Source organism: Humulus lupulus, chromosome 4, assembly GCF_963169125.1.
Source record: "Humulus lupulus chromosome 4, drHumLupu1.1, whole genome shotgun sequence".
Lineage (NCBI taxonomy): Eukaryota > Viridiplantae > Streptophyta > Magnoliopsida > Rosales > Cannabaceae > Humulus > Humulus lupulus.
The window spans coordinates 68,639,859-68,664,191 of NC_084796.1; the positions used below are offsets into that span (position 1 = coordinate 68,639,859).

At 34.7% G+C, this 24,333-nt stretch overlaps 5 protein-coding genes and 1 non-coding gene across 6 annotated transcripts; 5 read left to right on the forward strand and 1 right to left on the reverse strand.

The window, feature by feature from the left end:
• The first annotated feature begins 8,205 nt into the window (after positions 1-8,205).
• On the forward strand, positions 8,206-9,915 carry LOC133832265 (pentatricopeptide repeat-containing protein At3g12770-like). Its single transcript, XM_062262634.1, has one exon. The coding sequence runs from the start codon at positions 8,206-8,208 to the stop codon at positions 9,913-9,915; it is 1,710 nt and encodes a 569-aa protein (XP_062118618.1).
• Positions 9,916-10,350: 435 nt separating this feature from the next.
• LOC133830532 (RQC trigger complex subunit RQT4 homolog) lies at positions 10,351-13,089 on the reverse strand. The gene is made up of 4 exons (XM_062260521.1): positions 12,872-13,089; positions 11,630-12,325; positions 11,418-11,516; positions 10,351-10,968 (listed from the first exon to the last, which is right to left on the reverse strand). Exons 1-4 carry the CDS (start codon positions 13,022-13,024, stop codon positions 10,612-10,614), a joined length of 1,305 nt encoding a protein of 434 aa, XP_062116505.1. The 5' UTR covers positions 13,025-13,089; the 3' UTR covers positions 10,351-10,611.
• Positions 13,090-13,179: 90 nt separating this feature from the next.
• On the forward strand, positions 13,180-16,236 carry LOC133830531 (putative pentatricopeptide repeat-containing protein At1g74580). Its single transcript, XM_062260520.1, has one exon. The coding sequence runs from the start codon at positions 13,685-13,687 to the stop codon at positions 15,986-15,988; it is 2,304 nt and encodes a 767-aa protein (XP_062116504.1). The 5' UTR covers positions 13,180-13,684; the 3' UTR covers positions 15,989-16,236.
• Positions 16,237-16,877: 641 nt separating this feature from the next.
• On the forward strand, positions 16,878-16,958 carry TRNAL-CAG (transfer RNA leucine (anticodon CAG)). The gene has a single exon. It is a non-coding gene; the product is annotated as a tRNA-Leu (tRNA).
• Positions 16,959-17,645: 687 nt separating this feature from the next.
• Positions 17,646-19,343, forward strand: LOC133830534 (uncharacterized). The gene is made up of 3 exons (XM_062260523.1): positions 17,646-17,761; positions 17,903-18,031; positions 19,086-19,343. The coding sequence occupies exons 1-3, from the start codon at positions 17,702-17,704 to the stop codon at positions 19,341-19,343; spliced, it is 447 nt and encodes a 148-aa protein (XP_062116507.1). The 5' UTR covers positions 17,646-17,701.
• Positions 19,344-20,131: 788 nt separating this feature from the next.
• Positions 20,132-20,717, forward strand: LOC133830533 (uncharacterized). Its single transcript, XM_062260522.1, has 2 exons — positions 20,132-20,440; positions 20,532-20,717. The coding sequence occupies exons 1-2, from the start codon at positions 20,132-20,134 to the stop codon at positions 20,715-20,717; spliced, it is 495 nt and encodes a 164-aa protein (XP_062116506.1).
• Positions 20,718-24,333: the final 3,616 nt, after the last annotated feature.

Sequence of the window (24,333 nt, forward strand, 5' to 3'; positions counted from 1 at the left end):
AATGGTGGGAGAGTGGGATCCAAAATATTCTCCCCCTGAATTAAATTAGGAGAGTATTAAAGTTGATTGTCAAAAAATGTGACATCACGTGAAACAAAGTATTTTCTTTTGTTTGGAAAATAGCAACGATATCCCTTTTGAGATGATGAATAACCTAAAAAAACACACTTTAGACTTCTTGGGTCAAATTTGGATCTATTATGATTATGAACATGGATAAACATAGAACAACCAAACATTCTCAAATTAAGATTTGAAAAATATGAGAGTTTGGAAAAAAAAAATCGTAGCACTAATAATGGTTTTTGAAATTTTAGCACACATGATGGTAAGCGATTAATAAGGTAACATGCAGTGAGAATTGCATCACCCCAAAATTATTTTGTTGCATGGCTGTTAAAAATTAGAGATCTTGCAACCTCTAGTAAGAGACAATTTTTTTCTTTTGGAGATACCATTTTGTTGAAGTGTATTAACACAAGAACTTTGGTGTAAAATACAATTTTTTATAGCAAAGCTAGACATAGATGAATTAAAATATTTTGTGCCATTGTTAGTGCGGAGAATTTTTATTTTTGAATCAAATTTAGTAAGAATCATAGTAGAAAACTGTTCAAATATACCAATAACTTCAAATTTGTCACACAAACGATAAATTCAACAGACACGAGAGTGATCATCAATAAAAGAAATAAACCATTTTTTATTAGAAAGAGAAGTTATACTAGAGGGACCCCATAAATCACTATGAATGAGTGAAAATGGACTCGTCTCACGATAACAATGGATAGGAAACAAAACTCTAGTATGATTTGACATTTGACAAACTTCACATGCAAAAACATTAGCATTGCGAAACAAAGATGGAAATATTTTTTTTTAATAAGAAAATCTTGGGTGGCCGAGCCTTTGATGGAGAAGGCTTATTTTTTGATGACGATCTAGAGATGTAGATCCATGAACTAAGAAACTGAGATATGAATTGACACAAAGAAAATAATATAATCTGGAAGTCTCCTTAGCACACCCAATCATCTTCCCCAAGACTCGATCCTTAAAAACATAAGTTTTGGGTGAAAAATTAGCAACACAATTATAGTCAGAAGTAATATGACTTATGGATATGAGATTGTAAGATAACTTAGGTACAAATAAGACATGTTGAAGCATTAAAAGAGTACTAAGTTCAATTATGCCAATTCCAACAACAAGAGACATCGAACCATCATCCAAGATCACAGTGCGATGACTAGAATAAGGAGTTCACAAAAGAAAGACAAATCTACTACTAGACATGTGTTTAGATGCACCAGAATAAATAATCAATGACTCACCAGAACCATTCATGGAAGTCTAATTACCATCCACCATGAGTGAAGTAGAAGAAGTCAATAGATGACCAAGTTGTGCTTTTGAAAAAATAGCATAAGTGGAAGAGGAAGTCTCAGACTTGGAAGTAGCAGAATTTCCTTTAGCATTAGTGGTGAGTTGCCTGCGAGGAACCCAGTCAGGAGGCTTACCATGGATTTTCCAACAAGTTCTCTTGGTGTGTTGAGGACGTTGGCAATTCTCACACCTGTGAGGAGCTTTTTGAAAGCCACGGTTTTGAGCAACCATGGCAGAGGCATCAGGAACAAGAGAGGACACACCAAAAAGAATGGACATCATCATGGTACGTTGCGATGTTCTTCACGACGAACTTCACCAAAGAAAGTATCAATAACCGGTAATGGTTTAATGCTGAGAATAAAACCACAAACATCATCAATCGAAGAATTAGACTAGCAAGAAAATCATAGATTTTTTCCTTATAAAGCCTTTTTTTTTTTTATATAAGTCAACATCTATAGGATCCTTCAATTCAGGTTGTGTAAAGAGATCCAACTCTTGTCAAAGTTTGGTTAAAGAGTTAAAATAGTGAGTAACATTACCAGCATCGTGTTTCAAGTTACATGACTGTGTACGAAGGTCAAACATTTGCGAAGAGTCTTCGAGATCTGAATAAGCCAATGCAACAACATCCGAAATAGATTTCACAGTTAGGTAGAGAAGATAAATTTCACCAATACTATCTTGCATGGAATTGATGAGACATGCCATCACCATGGAATTTTGAATATCCCAATCAGCAAAGGAGGAATTGGTGGACAAGGGTTGCTTAACGAAGCCATCAATGAGACCATATTTACCCTTGCCACGAATGAGAAGTTGAACAGAACGAGACCATTGAAGATAATTTGGACCAGAAAGTTTGATGCTAGTAATTTGAAGGGAGATATTTTTTTTAATATTAGCAGTGGGAACAATTTTAGAGGGAGTTTGTGATGCATCCTAAGAAGCACAAGAGTTTACACTTCTGCTCGAACCATTGGGACCTATGATCGTACCATCAGTGGGAGAATCCATGGAATTTCTTCAATTGAAAAAAATGCTTCTAATATTCTGATACCATAAAAGCATTCAATCCATGAAGAAATTAAATACAGTGCTGAAAGACTGTTAATTTTATTAATTGTAGTATTAAATTACAATGTATACATATAAATATAGATATCTTTCAAGAGAATAAAAAAGAACAAACTCCTATTTTCTAGGAATAAAATATTCTAACTAAAGCTGACTTATTCCTTTTGAATAATTCAACATATATAATCTAATTATATTAAGTACATTCACTAAGATGTTTATCCACATCAGCAATCCGGATCTAGATCACATATATTTCAAAAATGCTTAGCGAACCATACTAGCAACCATTCATTAAAGATCTCCTACTTTAATATGTTGCTGACTATTTAATTCATTATCTATGATCTTAATCTTATCGTACTCATACAAGATCATACTCTCGGTAATGAATATGATTTTTTTATAATTATAATAATTATTCAATAATAATTCAAACATTCAATTATAAGAAAAAATTACTTTTTATTTAATTCCAAAATAAATTGTCTTTACACATGCTTTTAGGGCATAAAGCCTAACACGAACTACAGTGATCTTGCATTGGCTTCCATAAAAATTAAAGGAAAAAAAACATAATTTCACCACTTGTTTAGTCTGGCATCGACATGCATTGATCTACCATCAAAACGAAGATAAAATCCAATTTAAATTATAAAATCTCTAAACATCAATTTGCATCGAACTCCATTGTTATATTAACAAAGAAAAAAATGTCGATTGAATTACAAATTGATGGTTTTAAAAAAATTGAATTTGAGAAGCCACATTTGACGCTAGATTGATGACAAATCAGTGGCACTTCGATGGTCCTCCCAGATTATTATTTTAGGGACTTGCATCGATCACCCATCGAATTACATTGATTTCAAAGTGTCAAAAAATATAATGATGAACATTTTATCGATTTTGCATCAAATTGACTTAAAAATTGACTCGAGATTTAGATCTCCAAATTTGAACAAAATATAAAGAAAAAAAATGCACAAAACCCACAAAATCATGCACATAAGTGTTTGGAATACATATATTACTAGATAGGGTGAGAAGATACTTACCCATGATATTATTTACTCTAATAATGCTAAGGATGGAATTTTCATGGCTTTAATGGTATCAATCTTTGAGTTTTTAACTGAAGATATTGATTGAATGTGGTAGTAGTTCGAGGGTGGGTGGTCTGGTCGAAGAAAGTGGCTTAGAATAGAATGGAAAAAATAGTAGGTATATATAAAAGAAAGGTGAGGGAATGAAGAAAAGAAAATGATAAGGGAAATTATGTCCAAATTTAACTTTCGAGCATATTAAATAAATATGGGATATTTAGATACAATTGCATGTCATATTTTTTAAACCAATTATATATGGGAAATTTAAGTTTATATGCTTCAAAATACTCCACATTGATATAATATGCTAAACTAACAAATTTTTGAAAACTATGCTTGTAAAACAAATATGGACCAAATTGCCCTTCATACAAAATTCACTATTCTTCCTCTTCTTCTCTTCTCTTTCCCTCCTACTAAAATGAATACACAAACACAATGTAACGAACCAAAATCTACTAATAAGGCTTAAGGGTCTTGATTAGTGTGCCGGAAAGGGATAATTGGTTTATGTGTGTGATTTAAATGATTTAATGCATGATTATGTGATAACATGCTTATATGATTATATGGATATGTGAAATGCATGTTTATGAGTATTAATAAGCATGTGGGCCCTATTTAGCTTATAAGGGCATATTCGTAATTTTGGCCCATTGAGGGCGTAAATGTGATTATTTGTGATAAATTGTTAAGACCACATTATTATGTGGATGTATTTGCAGCACATGGCTCAAGGCGATCCTAGTGAGCAGTTTAGCGAAATAGTTACGGTGGGGATTTATATCCGGCTTGGAGGAGCTTGGGGGTATTTTTGGGAATATATTGGAGATTTTTAGACATTGGGGAAATTAATTGGTGATTAATTGGAGGACAGAGTTTAAGTGGTAAATATTAGGGCCATTCGAGGAATTAGTGGGAATTGAGAGTAAATGACCAAAATGCCCTTAGAGTGATTAAAAGGCTTGGATTTAATTGGAAGGGTAAATGAGTCTTTTTCTTATTAGGAGATATACTTGATATATCTAATGTTTCTTTTTAGAGTATAAGGGAAAGTGGTAGAAATTGAGGGAAAATGAAAGGAAAGAAAAACAGAGACTCCCAACTCACCATCTCTCTCTCCCACACGATTTCTTCTTTCTCTCTCTCTCTTTCTTGTGGATTTTGGAGTTGAGAACTCAAAGAAAGTCTAGACTAGGTCTTGGGACTTTGATCTTTGGAGTGGCTAGGAGTTCAACTGGAATTAGCTTCCAATTAAGGTAAGGTTTAAAAGGTTTTGACTGAATTTGCTGAGCTTTGCTTGGTATGGTTTCTGAGTTTGGTTTTGGGTGGAGGTTTAAAGACTTAAACTTGGGAATTTGAAGGAATCAAAGCTGGGAGGAACACTGAGGGTAACCTAGGGTCGGATTCAGCCATTTGAGGTAACCATTTATGACCTTAACTGTCTGAGTTTTCTGGTTTTCAAATGGTGCTTTTGAGCTTCAAAGCTCAACTTTGATTCCTGTGGTTGATGGGGTTTTTAGCTAAGTTTTGATGTTGTTAGGTTATGTTGGATGAGATATAGTGGACTGTAGGCTCAATTTGGAGTTTAGTTGAGGTTTGGAGTGGGTTTATGGAGTTTTGGCTCGGGAAAATTCGAAGGAAAAACCCAGAAACTTTGCATGTGCCGGTTGTAGCGCTGTAGTGATAGGATAGGAGCACTACAGGGCTATGCATCGTTTCTGGGGTGTTGGCTTTCTGACTGTAGTGCTGTAGCGCCCCTCTTGTGGCGCTGTAGCGCCCCTCTTGTGGCGCTGTAGCGCTACCCTGCCTCTAGAACTTTGTTTTTGGGATTTCTTTTAGGGTTTTTGCTTGGGGGCTCGAGGGTCGATTCCACCACCCCATTTGGTGGAATTGGGCTTCCCGAGAGCTTGGGATTGGTTCTGAAGTTGGGTTATGGAATTGAATGTTAATGAGGGTTCTATTTTACGGTTGTGACTAGGTGTACGCTAGGGCTCGAACGGGATCGTGCTCGAGGGTCGTCTTAATTATCCAAAGCGCTCAGAATTAAAGGTAAGAAACTGCACCTGGTTATGTGGTTATGTTGGGACTAAGAGTTCCCTATACTTGTATGTAATGTTGTATGATGGTATTATGCCATGCGAACATGAAATAAACAGCCTAAAAGTGCCAAAATTAATATTGGCGCACAAGGACGCTGCTCGACCATTGGTAGCTGAGGTTAAGTATATAATCACTGAGCTCAGCCTAAGCGAGCCGAAGTCAGTGGGATAAACAGAGGGTGCGGCCTAAGGACGTCGGCCCTGGATATTGTGTGATATGTTTATTGTTATTAATCTAATTATTATGGCATGTTTATTACCTGGATGATTGATTATTGGTTTGTAGATTGATATCATTGATTATGTGACACAATGTGGTATATTAAGTATCTGATTGATGATTTGTGTATTATCTGTGTTGATTATCGTTTATGCTCTGCATTATGGTTTTCTTGTTCGACCTTGGCTCACGGGTGCTACGTGGTGCAGGTAAAGGCAAGGGCAAGGTGGACCAGTCCTGAGTTGGAGAGCTCTGGGGCAGAATGTACATAGTAAGCTAATTAGCCGCCACGGCCGAGGGATGGTACAGGGACAGAAGAACCTAAAGTGCCTATTTTTCCATTAGAGTGGCTGGTGGTTGTACAGAAACTTTGAAATTTTGTAACTATCCTTTAAAACCTATTTTGGGTTCCCATGTATTAAACGTTTATTTTAATGAGAAATTTCTTGTTTATGACCAAAATATTTTAACCCTAACCTAATTACAACTTTGGGGTCACGTTTTCAACTATATGACTTGATTAGCAAGTTTTGCACTTTTATAATCACACAGTGTAACGATCTTGGTTATCCAGGGTGTTACACATAAAATTCCACTCTCACATCATTTGAGCAAAAACTTTAATAATTATCTTCTAAAATAACACAAAGAATTAAGTTCTTCACTTAAAAATTCACAGTTTGACTCTATTAAAATCATAAAATTTCCATACTTGGCACTATTGGAGTATAAAAAACATGAGAATGATATGCATATGTTGGAAGCACTAATATATGTATTTCAAATAACTTTGAGGCTTTGTTTGCAGTTTGTTTGTTTTTTTTTTCAAATTTAAAAATCTAAATCTCACATGTATTTTCTTCGATGAATTTGATGCAAAATCAATGTTAGTTCGATGATATGTTCATGTTTAAGTTCTTGAGACTTTGAATTCCATGGTGAATTGATACCATCAAATTAACATCAATTCAACATAAAAATTGTCTTCGAAAATCATGTTTTGCTTGAACTATCGAATTGACATCCATTTAGCATTGCAATTGTCTTCCAAAATCAAGTTCTCCTAGTACTATTGAATTAACATCAATTTTGCATTGAAATTGTCTTCCAAAATTAAGTTTTGCTAGTACTATTGAATTAACATCGATTTTGCATTGAAATTGTCTTCCAAAATCAAGTTTTACTTCAATTCAAGTTTTACTTCAATTGCGGGTTAAATTTGGTGGTTGGGAATCATGAGAGTAAGTTGTGTGCTAGAGTGAGAGAGGAGAGAAACTGGGAGAGAGGAATAAATGAGAGAATTATGAGAGGGTTTTTTGTTGTTGCAGTGATTTGCGTCTTAAAGCATATTTTTTTAGTAATGTAATTGCAGTATTTGGTCAAATTTATTATATATTAATTGAGAAATTATACAGTAGGTGCCAATTTAACCCTATTGGTAGTGACATTCACGTTTTCGTATGTATAAAAATTATAACTTAATTTTTTTGTTTAATGGTGTATATTGTAGTTATAGTAGTCGTCCGACTAGTTTTCAAAAAAATCTAAATATTTTACAATACCGACAACTAAAGTTCAGAATAGTTAGTTGTACGCATGCAATTGACTTTTTGAAATATATTTTAAGTATCGTAAATTATTAAGAATTTTCAAATAAACTGGTAGAATGCATATTATAATTACAATATATATATATATATATATGAAATATCCAAGAACTAAATTGACAACTCTACTGTATACTTTCCCAATATTCATTAATGATTAGGACACCAAATATAACATGATGACTAAAATTGATAATGAGGCAGCGGCATCATAGTGTGCGTGCGTTTTGGGGTGAGTCATTAGTCTTTATTCGCATGTTTTTTTTTTTGGTCGCAAGCCTTCATTTCCATCTTGATTGCATCTATGATTCCTGATAGGGAGAACTGTGGGTGCCTTGGCAGTTAGCATCTTTTTAACAATTGAATTTTGAAACGACTGAACCACCATTTACAGGTGCTTGATGAATCCCCTGTACCACCTCCAAAGATTGACCAATCTTCTCCCCCAAAAATCCACCATTTTCTCTTGCCGTAGCCTCCTCCAATTCCAAGCTCAGCTCACCACCACTGGCCTCATCTACTCTGACCCTTCTTGTTTTCTTTCACTCCTGAATCTTACCCTTTCAAGCCCTGCAACTCTTCACTACGCAACTGCCATTTTCAGCCACATCCAACAACCAAATGCGCCCACATGGCCTCTTATGGTCCGCAGACTCGCTTTAGACACCGACCCTTTCCGGGTTTTCTCTTTGTTCAAAACTATGCAAAGGCTGAGACGAAATGACCCACTTGGTGATCCTTATGTATATGCTTCATTAGTTAAAGCTTGTAATAAGTTTTCGGCTATCCGAGAAGGGAAATCGATTCATTGTTATGTTGTTAGGCTTGGTTTAGATTATAATGTGAATATCTTGAATAGTTTAATCCATTTCTATTCGTGTTCAAGGAGCTTGATGAGCTTTGCATGTGTTCTGTTTGATAGAATTCCTGAAAAAACTATTGTTACTGTTAATGGTTTGATTTCTGGGTTCGTGAAGAATGAGTTATTTGATGCTGGTTTGAATTTGTTTAAACGAGTTCTAGTGTGTCTTTTCGGTTTGGACTTGAAGCCCAATTATGTTACTTTGGTCATTTTGATTTCTGGTTGTTTTGAGTTTGGAAGACTTGATGTTGGAAAAACACTCCATTCTTACTGTTATAAAACGGGTGTGGGTTCGGTGACCGAGGCATGTAATGCACTCATTGATTTGTATTCGAAGTTTGAGTGTATGACTGAGGCATCATGTTTATTCGAAGCAATGGTTGATAAAGATTTGGTTTCATGGAATACTATGATTTCTGGTTATGCTTCGGTTGGTGAATACATGACAGCTTTCACTTTGTTTAGAGAAATGAGAACAAAGAATATTGCATTTGATAGAGTATCCTTGATTAGTTTGATTTTGGCTTCTGGTCATGGTAAAGATCTTGATTTGATCAAAATGGTTCATGGTTATATCATAGCTAGTGGAATAGAGATCACTCCACCTGTTGGGACTACTTTGATTACCATGTATTCAAAATGTGGATCCGTAGAGTTTGCTAGAAATGTGTTTTTCAAAGTACAAGATGAAAACATTGCTTATTGGAATGCTATGGTTCATGCGTATGTTGAATCTGGGCATGATCATGAAGCTTTAGAAGTCTTCAATCAGATAAAATTGAGAAAGCTAAAACCAGATGAAGTAACAATGCTAGGAGTAGTCTTAGCTTGCCGAAACTCTGGCAATTTGTATCATGGCATTGGCATTCATTCATACATTGAATCTAGTTCTCATCTCAATCAAAGCATTATATTACAAAATGCTCTTATAGATATGTATGCAAAATACGGAAACATGGACCGAGCTAAGTTGGTTTTTGATAAGATGCCCAAAAAAGATGTTGTATCATGGACTTCAGTTATAGTAGGCCATGCAATCAATGGTCAAGGGGAGGAAGCTTGTGTTGCTTTTAGGAGAATGGAAGCTGAGAAAGTAGAACCAAACTCTGTCACATTTCTTGGTGTTCTCTCTGCTTGCAATCATGCTGGTCTAGTTAAGGAAGGTCAAAACCTCTTTGATTCTATGTGCAAGTCTTACCATATTCAGCCAAAAATTGAGCACTGTGGATGCATTATTGATATGCTTGCACGATCTGGAAGGCTAGAAGAGGCGTACAAATTTGTAAAGAATTTGCCTTTAGGGCCAAACGCAGTTATCAGGAGGATGTTAATTAATGCTTGTAAAGTTTATCGTGATTTTGATATAGGATTGAGTTTGATTGGAGGATTAAAAAATTCGTCACACGGTCCTGAAGATCATGTCGTTTCTTCCAATTTGTTAGCTGAAGCAGGAAGGTGGGATGGTGTTCTCAATGAAAGAAGCTTGATGGTGAAACAAAAAGTGATAAAGGTTGCTGGTAAAAGCATAGTTTCTGATTTAACAGAATGAAATTTTCTGGTAGAAGCTCAGCTATGAAAGGTTCCATGACCTCCACTTTACCCAAGTATGCCTAAACAAAGGTTGAGCAAAATCAATGAAAGATGCAATGAGTGTTAAAGGAGAAGCACAGCGTTGGTGTCAGTATCATTTTCTTTATGATATTCTTTGGAATCTTTACCTTGATAAGCTATGCGTGTCTTGAGATCATTTCCATGATCATTCTAGTACTATTTAAGGCATATTCTAAGATGATCAGAATATTTTGAGTTGCTATAAACAGTGGTTTGACAATTATACACTAGAGCATCTCCAAAGAACTAGTTTAATGAATGTATTAATTGTTTATAGATTATTACTGATATGAGTAGCTTTATTTTTTGGTTTTAAATCATGTTATGGTACATGGAATTATTGAATAAATAATATATGTTTGTTACACATCAATAGACCCAACTCCTACAGATATTCGTATAAAAAAGATTGCAACCAAATGCTTATCTATAAGAAGTCATTAATTCTGTTTCATAGAACGGCTAAGTATTCTCTATTTTTGCTGGGAATACAGGAAAGTAAATTACAAACTTGAATTCCGTTTTTTTCCCATTGTTTTTCTCCTTCAAAAGCAACAAAAACCACCATTGCCAGTAATTTGAAACATGGAAAAGGCACTAGAGACATGGTAAACTCAATAGTTGTTTTTCACTGCTAATCTAGAGAACACTCTCCATCGTCGTTAGCAGCAACAGTACTGCTTGAAGATGGCCCTTGCCAGGACTTCCCGTTTGAATCTGCTTCCGACTGGTTGTTGTTTGCCATAAGATACTTAAGTTCATTACTTTCATGCTGCACCCTTCCAGTTATCTCTAAGCACAAACCACGGGCAAGGGTCCTATTTGGCTGTCTATTTTTAACAGGTTTCTTAATGGGGCCGGGATCCATGAATATTGGTTGAACTTTAAGAGTTGGATTTGGTTTAATCCGATTAGAGTCTCTTTCATCTGGTGGCCTCAGTATTCCCTTATCTGATTGTACTTCCTCATCTTCATCTTTATTTACAAGAACCTGCAAGAAAACTATAGGTTAGCAATGGGTAGAGAAACAAACCTTTGAGGCATCTGTAATGAGCAATGTGAATGAAGAGGAAGGAGATAAGCTCAATATGCATATATAACATCAGAAGAGCAGGTTTATAAAAAGGGATGCTATCATAATCGTGTTAATCATCATTATCGCTTTACCTAAGATAGGATAAAAAATAAATCTATAACAAGAAGAACGACGCAGGAGACAAATTGAAGTTCTGTTATTTCAATCAAATGTACTGGGGCCCCTAAGATTTCAGGTATCTTTAAGGTGTTACTGCCCTTTTGTTAATATTTTCTGTTATCAAAGGGTAAAGAAGGAAAACCTGTAATATTTTAAAGTAAAAATGACTTTTTGTTAATCATTTTTTCCATTATCATTATGCCAAAAAGGCCAAAAAAGGATGACCATTTCGAAAGATCTAACACCTTGCGGCCAACCAAGTCAAATGTCACAACCACTCTGTTTCGCTTTGCCTTCTCCTCTTCTTCAATCTCCTCTCGCTTCTTCCTCAAGAGCTCCTTCTCCTGTAATTGGAAAAAGTCGGAATGAAGAATCAGTGAGAAAAGTAATCGAGTGAATCTATCAACAAATACACTGATACATATATGAGTCTGCAGTCAGACAATATCAAATTTACCTCCATTGACAGCCAGTTGTTACCTTCCATCTCATAGTAATCACTTTGGTCATCAATAACAGTTGTACGTGCTGCAGAGTTTCGATCATAATCAACAAGTCTTTTAGCATAAGCTTCAGCTACAGCTTCGGCATCTGATACAAGAGGCAGACTTTCATCCAAACCAGCGTATTTGCTCCCTTCCCCGAGCACAAGAGAACCGCAAAAACTGCAAGGACCTTCCCCCTCTTGTTCACATACTATCTTGCCACAAGACAAGCAATTGCTGATTAGTCTATGCTGACGGGCTTGGCATGAGCATGGTTTACCCTGTTGGAATACAATTGATCCTTTTGCAGCCTCTGCAAGTGAAATAACTTTCCCAGCTTTCTTCTTTTTGTTATTGTTATTATGATTACCTTGGTCCCCTTTTTGCATAGTTCTTGAGTCACTGGACTCAGCTGAAACTCGAATGCCCCGCTGAGAGGAAACTGCATTCATTTTAGCTTCTGTCTCATTATTGGGGGCTGTAACAACTTTTGGTGTTCTCAATGATTTTTTTGTTCCACTAACAGAAACTTTTTCTGATGGTGGTTTGACATATGCTTGTAATTGAGAAGTTGAAACATTTTGGGTAGAGGTGTGGGGATCTATGTAGCCTCTTCGCTGTAAATACTCCTCAATTACAGGTTTTCCAGCCTCCTGTCCAATAATATTCTGCAGCAGAAATTGAAGATGTTTCAAACTTTTTATAGAGATAGAAACAAAAGTATTGATCACCGTTGTGTACAAAACTACATGGAATGGCAACCATTGCTAACACATTCAAATAACAACATGATCACTTTCTCTTCATACTCTAATTTGTGTCTAATACAAGAATGTGATAAACCGAACCATGATTTCACATTGAAGGCGAAGAGGTATCCATTAAGGTTAAAAAAAACATACTGTGACCAGTTAAGTAAACCTAATGCTGGTTCTACTCATACTAAGGGGCAAAACTCTAACCAAATTGAATGCATGAAAAACTAATAAAAAAAAGCTTAAAAAAATATCATTCCAACAAGAATTCAATCGTGCCTGGTTGAACCGAATGTTCCAAAAACCAAGAACTATCAGGAAATTTACACAAATCTCAGTCATGAAAATTCAATTCAATGATTGTGGGCTATTTACATATATCAAAAATAAATATAAAAAATTGATTCAAGGAACCAGTTTCGATAGTAAGAAAGCTAGAGAGAAAGAGTGGGAAATTACGTCGAGATACTCTTTGGCGTCTTGAGGATCAGCGAGCTCACAGTAAGAGACTAGACCCGAAATCATATCCGCGTCCAAACCCATACCCGTTTCCATCTTTTGGCATAGATGGATCAACGACTTCTGCAACCATTGTCCCGTCGATTCTGCCATGTTGTTCCCTCCGTGAATCGCTGAACACTTTCTCTGCTATTATGGCATTAGTTTCCATGGACTTTGGGCAACGAAGGGACTGGTGATTTCATACGTCGCGGTACCACATAAATCCCATGCTGCTGCATTTGGTTTATGCCACGTGGCAAATATCAATAATAATGGATGATGTGGCAATAGGATAGTAGCTAGTGTATTGTGGTGTACTAGAACTCACCGCAGAGAAACCCATTACAATATAATTCTCTTGAAACCCTAGACACGTCCGAATATCCCCAAATTAATAAATCATCGGTCTCGGCCTCGCTTTTCTCAGGTGAGGCATTACTCTTTTGAGAAAACTTTCAATTTCATCTTCAGGGTCGGTAACAGTGAGATATTTAGTTCAAGTTTCGATTAGGTTTTGTTGCTAAAAAAATCAAAACAAGATTATGGAAGGGGATTTTTACATACCCATATGTAGTTCTCAGCTGGTGATCATTTTTTTCTCTTTGTTTTAGTATTGCCGCTTACAAAGAAAATTTCTGTATCTTTTGGTATAAAGCATACCATGTTTTTACCGTGCCTGAAGAAGCTTGAAGGTAGTGAAGATTTGATAGGGAAAGGGTCAGATTCTTTTGGGCTTTAGAGTTTATTGGTGATTATAGTACAGTTTTTGAAATGGGTTCTGCTTCTTTTCTTCCCAAACATGTTGCCTCTGTAGTAAAGTACCAAAGGGATCCGCTGAAAGCACTTGAATTGTTTAACTCAGTGAAAAGGAAAGATGGGTTTAAGCACACTTTTCTTACTTACAAATGTATGGTTGATAAGCTTGGCCTTCATGGGGAGTTTGAAGCTATGGAGCGGTTGCTCTTGGAGATGAGGATGAACGTGGATAATAGTTTACTCGAAGGAGTGTATATTGGAGCCATAAGAAACTATGGAAGAACAGGTAAGGTTCAAGAAGCTGTAAATGTTTTTGAGAGGATGGATTTTTATAATTGTGAGCCTTCAGTGCAATCTTATAACGCAATCATGAATTCACTCATTGAGTATGGGTATTTTAATCAAGCCCACAAAGTGTATATGAGGATGAAAGATAAAGGAATCGAACCAGATGTATATACTTATACAATTAGGATCAAGTCTTTCTGTAGGACTAGTAGACCTCATGCTGCATTGAGGCTTCTCAATAACATGCCTTCCCAGGGTTGTGAGTTTAATGCAGTTGCATATTGTACGGTCATTGGTGGATTTTATAAAGAAGACTATCGTGTGGAGGCTTATGAATTATTTGAGAACATGCTTGCTCAAGGTTTTTGTCCAAGTATTACAACATTCAATAAGCTTATACATACTCTTGCTAAGAAAGGGGATGTTCGAGAAAGTGAAAAACTTTTCAGCAAGATTTATAAGAGGGGAGTATCTCCAAATTTGTTTACATTCAATATTTTCATTCAAGGGCTTTGCAAAAAAGGTTTGCTTGATGAGGCTGTCGGATTGTTGGATGGAATTAAGAGGGAAGGTCTAAATCCTGATGTTGTTACATATAATACGTTGATCTGTGGTTTGTGTAAAAAATCTAAGGTTGACAAAGCTGAGTGCTATCTGCGTACAATGGTGAATGATGGGCTTGTCCCTGATGGATTTACCTACAACACTATTATTGATGGATATTGCAAACAGGGTAAGATCCAAAATGCGGATAATCTTCTGAAAGATGCTACTTATAAGGGGTTTGTGCCTGATGAATTCACATATTGCTCATTAATTAATGGTTTATGGCAGGAGGGTGACATAGATCGTGCCATGGATGTATTTGCTGAAGCTTTGGGGAAGGGATTAAAGCCAAGTATTGTTCTGTATAATACTGTGGTCAAAGGGTTGTCTCAGCATGGGCTTATTTTGCAAGCCTTGCAGCTGATGAATGATATGTCAGAAAATGGTTGCAGCCCTGATATATGGACCTATAATTTAGTTATAAATGGATTGTGCAAGATAGGGTGCGTTTCTGATGCTAGTAAACTTATGAATGATGCTATTTCTAACGGCTGCCTTCCTGATGTTTTTACCTTTAATACATTGATTGATGGTTACTGTAAATTGTTGAATTTGGATGATGCCATTGAGGGAGTAAGTAGCATGTGGAATCATGGTGTTACACCTGATGTGATAACATATAACACTCTATTGAATGGTCTTTGCAAGGCTGCAAGGAACGAAGATGTGATGGAAACCTTTAGAGCAATGAAGGAGAAAGGATGTGGTCCTAACATCGTTACATACAACATACTTGTAGAAAGCCTTTGCAAAGCTCGGAAAATAAGTGAAGCCCTGGACTTGCTTGATGAAATTCAAGATAAAGGGTTAGCCCCAGATATTGTTTACTTTGGTGCATTGATTAATGGTCTCTGTGATTATGGGGATTTGGATGGAGCGTACAAACTATTTAGAAGAGCTGAACAAGAATTTAAGGTTTCTCATACAACTTCATCGTACAACATTATGATCAATGCTTTCTGTGAAAAACTGAAGGTTAGCATGGCGCAAAAGTTATTTAGTGAAATGGGTGACAAAGGCGCTAATCCAGACAGTTACACTTACCGAGTCATGATTGATGGTTTCTTGAGAGTAGGCAATACTGACTCTGGGTATGATTTCCTTCTCCAAAAGGTTGAGAAGGGGTTTGTTCCTTTGCTGATGACATTTGGAAGGGTGCTGAATTGTCTTTGTGTGAAACATAGAATTCCTGAGGCTGTTGGCATCATCCACCTTATGGTGCGCAAAGGAATTGTTCCTGAGGTTGTGGATACAATTTTTGAGGCTGATAAAAGAGAGATAGCAGCGCCAAAAATTCTTGTGGAAGATCTGCTGAAGAAGAATCATATAACTTATTCTGTTTACGAAATTCTATATGACGGAATTAGAGATAAAAAGTTACTAAAGAAAAGGCTTCCAACTAGGTCTTCTCATGCTATTAGTTGAAGCATTAATTCCTAACTAGTGAATAAACTTTCAAATAGAAAAATTATACATCTTGCCAGTGTGCCATGCAGAACGAAACCAGAAGCTCAAAGTAAAAGCTGTAAGAGTTTTGGAGCTCCAGCTGCATGGAGAGGTTAGTTCCTGCTAAGCTTGGAGTACTTGTTCAGCTCTTCAAATTTTATGACTGTAATTCTGCTTCTATGCCATTAAATCTTCATTGAGAAAAATCTCTTGTTAATAAGATTCAACCATACTGACCCTTATTTTCTTTGAAAAAGAAAGAGAACCTTATTCTGGCACAGACTAAACTTGCTTTTTAACCAGATTATAATATCATTGATGCGGTGAAAGTGCTTTCCCATTAGCCCTGCACATATATGAGAATATATTTGTATGAGATAAGAATTCAGTTTATATGAAACGGATAAGAATGATACTTAGATGTGATTCAACACAAATTTCATAAGATTGTCGAGGAGGAATGAAAGAGCTCAAGTTTTTATTTTAGGAATACATGAATAAAACTAAAATGGAAAGCATTCTCTCTCGATCTCTTGTGCAACTAGAGAAGTGATAAATGGTTTGGGATGTAGCTCCACGGGATTGACATTTTTTGGAAGATGGATGATTATCGTCTAGTTTCTAGTATTCTTTTTTCCTTGAAAAAATTTAGTGCTGATCATACATTAAAACTCAACGCTTAAAAAATGCACTCTTGAATATTGATCATAAATGGTATTCGTTTTTAGTCTTTTAATATGTGATGACATTAAAAATTTCAGCAAATTCCTAGATTCAGCAAGCGAAGATTCAAAATTGGGAAGAGGTTATGTAAAGGTTTTATAATTTAAAGTGTTATGACTTTAATCATGAGATCGTTTGTTACATTGTCAAGATGGCCGAGTTGGTCTAAGGCGCCAGTTTCAGGTACTGGTCCGAAAGGGCATGGGTTCGAATCCCATTCTTGACAACTCATCTGTTTTTTCTTTATTGTCAAATATTAAATAATTAATACAATCTCCAAAATCTCATTCTTGTACTTACAAAACAATATTTGATAATGCAAGAATAGTCGGAATAATATATACACTAATCAATATATCCATTTTAATTTGACCAAAATTCATTACAAATCAGTTATTAAGAATAGAAAATGAACAAAATGAGCCAGAATCAGATAAATACATAAAGTTTGGACAAAATACAAATCAATGAAATATGATACTAGTAGTTATCTTCATGTGGAAATTACATTTTATATGGACTTTTAATTGATATTTTAAAAAATATGGCTTTTTTTTCAACTTAACTTTTCTATGGCTTTTTATACTTTTTTTTTATCACTTTTGTGGTTTTTTTCCTATATTTTTGTTAAGATGTCTTATTATGTCATATGTTTGTTTCTAATGATTTTTTTTAAAAAAATCCAGGGATAATTATGTAATTTTATTTTATTTAATTTTTTAAAATTTTACAAAGGCAGTTTATTTTTTCATTTTTACTTTACCTTTTCCGTTCAGTTTTTTTTTCTTTGTTTCCCAAGTCTTCTTCATTTTTCAGTTTTTTTGCATGCATTTGGGTTTGGTGATCTGTGTTGTTGAAGCGTATTTTGGGGTGATCAAAGTTGTTTTCGGTCATCGGAGTTGTTGAATAGAAGTTGGGGACGCCTGGAATTTTCGGAAGTTTTGGCTAACGGTTGTAAAGGCCATTGGTATGCGTCGTTCTCCTCGAACTCCGACGGTTCCTGTCGACAACGCAGAACCTAACGTTAAGGTATTTTGGTTTCTTTCTGTGTTTTGGTTTGGTTATTAGTTTGAATTTTGTTTATTTGAGTTGGTCTCGTATATTTTTTTTTGTATGTTGTTTTCATTTTTTATAGTTTCATTTTTTGTTTTTATGTTTATGTTTTTTAAGGGAGGTAATGTTGGTTCTTCATCAACAAGTGTTGATGGCGGTTTGCGTTCTTCCCCTCAAGTTAAGGATTCATCAAGGATCAAGAGAACTGCTGCTGGGACAAAGAAAGATCGTCAGAGTAGAGTTAAGGTACGTAGTTACCTTGATTTTTGTTTTCCATGTGTATATGTGTGTTTTTACCTTTTTGCTGCATCTTTCTCTTGAGGGGAAAACTTATATGATATATGTAATTCCCACATATATGATTAATATCCTATGCCTTCATCTTGATCTCAAATTATGATGAATTTGGCTCTGGCTTGTTGCAACTGCAAGTTTAGAGCATGTATTTATATATATATATATATATATAAATGTGTGTGGGTGTGGTTTTGTCAATAAAATAATGATAAAACTTGCTCATACACCTTGAGGTATACTACTGGTTACATACATACATAATTATACACTTAACAAAGTTCAAAATAACTAGGTAACTAGGAAAACATATATATAAACAAAGTTCAAAGTGCATACTACTGGTATTGTTTTCTTTTGTGGTCCCTTGTTTCTTTATATGGTTTAAGTGTATGATTATGTTTATTATGTTTAGTTTTTTGTAATGTGTTCTCATGTGGTCCCTAGTTTCTTTTTAATTGATTTACTTTTATCATTTGTTGTTATTTTAATGTTAAGTTACCCTGTTCTGTATGTTATCCACTTTTCTTTTTCTTTTTCTTTTATAATTTTTTTTGGCTTTTTTGGTTCCGAGTTAGTTGTTGATGTTTAGTGTTTTTTATTTTTTTAAAGTTCATAGTTTATATGTGTTTGGCATTGCTTTTCTTTTTGTGGTACCTGTTTACTTTTTATGTTTTAAACATATTATTATGTTTACTAAGTTTTAGTGTTTTGTAATGTGTTACCATGTAGTCCCTAGTTACTTTTGTGTTGATTTTCTTTTATAATTTTTTGTTATTTTAATGTTAACTTTTCTTTGTTCTGTATGTTTTCCACTTTTCTTTTTATTTTATTTTTTATAATTTTTTGTTGGATTTATAGGTACTGAGTTAGTTGTTTATGTTTATTGTTTTATAATAGGTACCTAGTTACCTTGTTTTTTTTCCCCTTTATATTATTCACAGTTTCTTTATTATGTTTAGTGTTATGTTATCAGTGTGTAATTGATTCCCATGTTTGTTTTTAGGATGCGCATTTCATAATTAAACCTGATAGGCGTTTTGGTAGTAAAGTCCAACAGTGGAATAAGTCTTCTGTTATTAGTGAGATTAAGGCAGTTTTAAGTTCGAAACAAAAAACGATGTTTCGAATAACCCCATTCGGTCACTTTTTGGATATGCCTGATATTACATTTCAGGCACAGTTATTTCATAGTGTTTTGCTTAGGGAGGTTTATCAAAAAACGAAGAATCTGAGTTTTGGTTTAAATTTGGTGGCAAATTAGTTAGGTTCTCAATCAGTGAGTTTGCCCTCATTACTGGTTTGAAATGTGTGGGCAGTGTTGACTTTGACATGTTCAAAGAGGCTGATTTAGGGCTTAGGAAATCTCTTTTTCTGTTGTACGAAGGTAAACTCAGGAAGGAAGAAAAACTTAGGAAAGAGGAGGTTGCATGTGCGATTAATGATAAAAACTTGAAGAAGAAAGGTGATGAGGTTGTCATTAAGTTGGCTATTGTTCATTTGTTAGCCAATTTTTTGTTTGGGACACAAACTGAGACTCGTGTTGACAACTCCCTCTTTCCCATGGTTGATACTAATTTCGTTGAGATGAAGAAGTTTGCTTTTGGGAAAGTGTTGTGGCAAAGAACTAGGTGTGTGATGCGGGCAGTATTGAAAGATAGGAACGCCATGTATGATTATGTTCCTAGGAAAGCTGATGGGTCACTGGATAACTACAGTTATAAGTGTTATGGTTTCCCTATTGCTTTCCTTATATGGATATATGAGACAATTCCTTCTTGTTCTCGAGCGTTGTGTAGAAGGGTTAATTGTTTGTTTCCAAGGATTCTGAATTGGACAAGCAGGGGAAGTGTGTCATATCAGTATTTATTTGATAACGTTCTCTTGGAGGAAGAGGTAATGATTTTTTTTTGTCATTCACTTCTATTTTATATTATGTTTGTTTTATAGTTGGATAACTAATTACTTGTTACAGTTATTTTTTGTCGTTTGCTTAAAAAAAATTGATTATTGCAGTATGATGTTAATGTCATAATCCCTACCAGTGAAGAAATGAGACTGCCTATTCTGAGAGGGTTGTCTTTTGAGAGCAAGTTTTTGCCAACAGATCCACCTGATGATGATGCTGCTAGTCCCTCAGTTATGCATCAGGATCTTATTGCCATTCAATCAAAATTGGCTGAAGTGCAAGATTCCCAGAAGTGTATATTGCTTGTAATTTCTGAATTGAAGGCATCTTTTGCATCTGATTTTGCTTCAGTTATATCTTTGTTGGGTGATATTAAGACATCTATAGCAGCTGGTAATCATAATGTTGGTGGAGAGTTTGAAGATCCTATGCATGCTGAGGCTTCTTCTGAGGTAACTGGTTGCTATTGTTTGTGTGTTTCCCTTTTATGATGTCTAATTTGGTTCTAATTTGTTTAAAAATTGCTGGTTTTTGTATTTGTAGGATTTTTTTGATGGCCATTCCTCTGGGGGTTACCAAAATGTTGATATTGGTGAGGAGTTGGGGGCTGATTTGGAGCATTCCGTTCAGATTGCTTCAAAAAATTTTACTACTGATAAAGTAAGATTTTATTTTTCTTTTATTTGTTTAAGCAATTGGTTTATTTCCCCCTTGTTTTTTTGTTTGTAATGAAGTATTGGTTGTATATTTTTATTTCTTTTTTAGGAGCCAATTAAAGTTGACTCAAGTGTATGCTCAAGTCATCGAACTCCCACATTTCATGTCTCTAATGTAATATGGAAAGTTATTAATGATTCAGTTGAGAGGCCACTTAAAGAGAGTAGTTCTTTGGAAGATAAAAGTAAGTGGTCAATTGTGTTGTATGATGATGCACAAGCAGTTGATACTGGACTGATTTTGGGAAGGAAAAGGCAAGCGAAGCCGAGCGCTGTTGTAAAGTTTCCTTTCTTAACAAATTTTGGATCTTCTGAAGTTGGAGTGAAACAAAAAAGAAAGAGGACGATATTGGATACTATTTGTCCCTTTTCCAATGAACTTGGTGATAATCACACTAAAGAACAACTGTCTGAGTTTGACTCCTGGATTAATCGTGATTTGAAGAAAAGGAACAAGTATGTACAACCATTATTTGTTTTTAAGTTTGTTATATGTGTAATATGTCTGATTAATTTGTTAACTTTTTTATTTTGTTTTTTAATGTATTGTTCAGGTTCAAAAAATATGATGATAATTCCGTAGACCCACCAATTAACTTCACTTTTGTCCATAATCCTGAGAAGACTTGGTTTCATAGCCTTTATTTCTCTGGGCAATTTGTTGATTCATTAGTGAGATTCTTCCTTTTAATTTATCTGTTTTTTCATGTTGGAGTTTTTTTTCCTTTTTTTTACAAGGTAATAAGTCTAGTGATCTATTTATGCTATATATTACGATGTTATTGGGTAACCAGTTCCCTTACTGTTTGCTTTGTTGTAGTTCATTGGGTAGCTGGTTACCCAAACCTTGTAAATGTTTTTGTGTTGATGATGGTCACCAGTTACCCTTGTGTAACAAAATTTTCTTGACTGTCATAGTAGATTTGTTTCTACACATATCATTTTATAATCATGTATTTTTTTATTATGCAGCATATTGATGTGATGATGTATTACTTGAGGAGAAATGTTAAATTGTCTAAAGATTTGAAGAGGAAAGTATCTACGACTGACACTTGTTTTGGGCAAAACATAGTGTTTATGTATGAAGATTTTAAGAAAAAAGGTAGTGGTGCATTTAAAATAGATGAGAGCTGCATTGCTTTGAAGATAATGACGGGGGAATCCATGTTTTGTGCAACTCATTGGAATTTGCTTGATGATGTTGTCATGCCTGTTAATGTGAAGGCTCTTATGCACTGGATTTTGTTGCACTTTAATGTACAACAGAGATCTCTTACGGTGTATGATTCAGTGTCTGGTGCAAAGCATGAAAATCAGACTTTACCTGTCGTTGAGGCATTTGCTATTTTGATTCATCTTCTATTGGAGAAGATTGATTTCTATGATCGTTGAGATATTAATCTTGATGTTAGCCCGTATGATGTGGCAGAGAATGAGGCTTTGAAGTTGAGCATTGCTAAAGGCATTCCTCAACAAATTGATTTGTTAGTTTGTTTATTTGATTTCAGTTTTTTTTTTTGTATTCTTTTTTGTTTATATGTTCTTAGTTGTTTTTTTTTTTACTTTTTTCTATTATGCAGCGATTGTGAGGTGTTTTCTACTTATTTTGCTGAGCAAATAATTCTTGGGAAGGAGAATGAGATGCCTAAACATATTGATGTTCGTCTCATTCGCAAAGACATTGCTGTCAGCTTGTACTATCATGGAAAGAACAAAGAACTTGAGGGATACTTAACTAGCGATGAGTTCACTGAAAAACTTCTGGAGAGGAGACAGAAGAGAATGAAAATTGCTGCATAGGCTTTTAATGATATTATATTTCTTTTGCTTTTTTATTTTTGCTACAACAGTAATTAAATGATGAATCAATTTCTAGTTTAACAGTAAGCTTTTTAAAATTTTTGCATATGTAAAACATTGGGATTCTTAAGGTTATTTTATATATACATATTAGTATATCATTTTGTTAATTATTTTGTTGTAAGCGCTTGGAAGAATGATTTAGAGGGTAACCAGGAACCCAAGTTGTTTCTTTGCTAACATACCGAGTGTAACTGGTTACTTAATTATTTTTATTTTTATTTTTTCCCCATTGGTTTATTGTTGTTAATTGCAATTATTAATATATATTTTAGATAACACTTTAAAGCAGGTAGCTAGTTTTCTTTTTGTTTTTGTATTTTTTTACACTGTTTTATGGAATAATTTGAGGGAAACTAGTTCCCAGTTAGGTTGTTTAACTAATTTTATTGGTGATACTCGAGCAAGAATGATTTTGAGGGTAACCAGGTACTCAGGCTGTTTGTTTCCTAATATACCGAGGGTAACTAGTTACTTAAGTGTTTTTTTTTTAGATTTTTTCCCTAAGCTTGTCTTTTTTTATAGTTATGCAATCAGTTTATTAAGTTAATATTAAAGTAACTTTAATATTATATATAGAGGAGTTTGTGATAGAAGAAAGTAAATGTTTTAATTCTTTTTCTTTTGGCTTTTAGATTGTTATAGTGGGGTAATTTATCTTGTATTGTAACTTCAGGGTAACCAGTTACCTATATCGTTGTTTTGTTGTTAATTTTTGGTAACTGGGTACGATCATTTTTTTTCGTTATGGTTTATTTATCGTGATGGTAACATTGAAAAATAAGAAGCAAACAAATCCAAGAAATTATTTTGAAAGGATTTTATAAGTTTGCATAATCAATCAATGTGTTTCATTTTGAAACAATCTTATTAAAATACTGAATGATACTTGATGAATATGAAGTCTCTCTTTCAATGAGTAAAGCTATGAAAGGTTTGTTTTGTTGTAAAATATGAATCTATGTCTTTGGATTTTTCTGTTTGTTTAGCTTCTCAAATGGAGGATTCCTGCAAGTCTTCCTGTTATGTCCTGGTTGCGCACATTTTCCACAGGTGATTATTACTTTATGTTCCCCTCTTGATTTTATTCTTTTCTTTCTTGGTCTTCCTGCAGGGATTGTTGCATTTGGAGGCAGCACTATTATGTCCAAGTGTTGTGGGAGATTCCATTCATCTTTATGGGGCAAATGATGAACATTTTCTTGATACAATGCTTTCAACGTTTCTGTTTTGTAGAATTTTGCATAATAATCATACACACTCAAGTTTCTCTTTGCAATGACAGCTATTGCATGGCCACAGGGTATTTCATCTTCTTGGAACCTATTGCAAGTACATGTTCTATTATGTATATTTACTGTGAAATTTATCCTCTTTTGATCACGAACTTGGTATTCTATTGTGTTGAAAGGCAAGACCTAAAAATAGTTTTGTCATGAAATAGAATCAGATAATAAACATTTTAACTAGACTTAAGATTTAAAGTAACTAGTTATGCTTCTGTGTAAACTCTTTTTTTCCTGTTCTTATGGAAGGTAACTAGTTACCATCTATTGACAGAATTAAGATTAGTAAGAATAAGTTTAGTTGCATACCTCATACTTCATTTTTAAAACAATGTCATGTCTCACTTTTGTGAATGTTCCATTTGCATTATTTGAGTTGTTCCAAACCCACTTTTGAACCAAACTTCTAAGGCATTCAACCAAGATATCAATGGGGAGATTTCTTGTAGCTTTTAGTGCAACGTTGAGTGATTCTGCGAT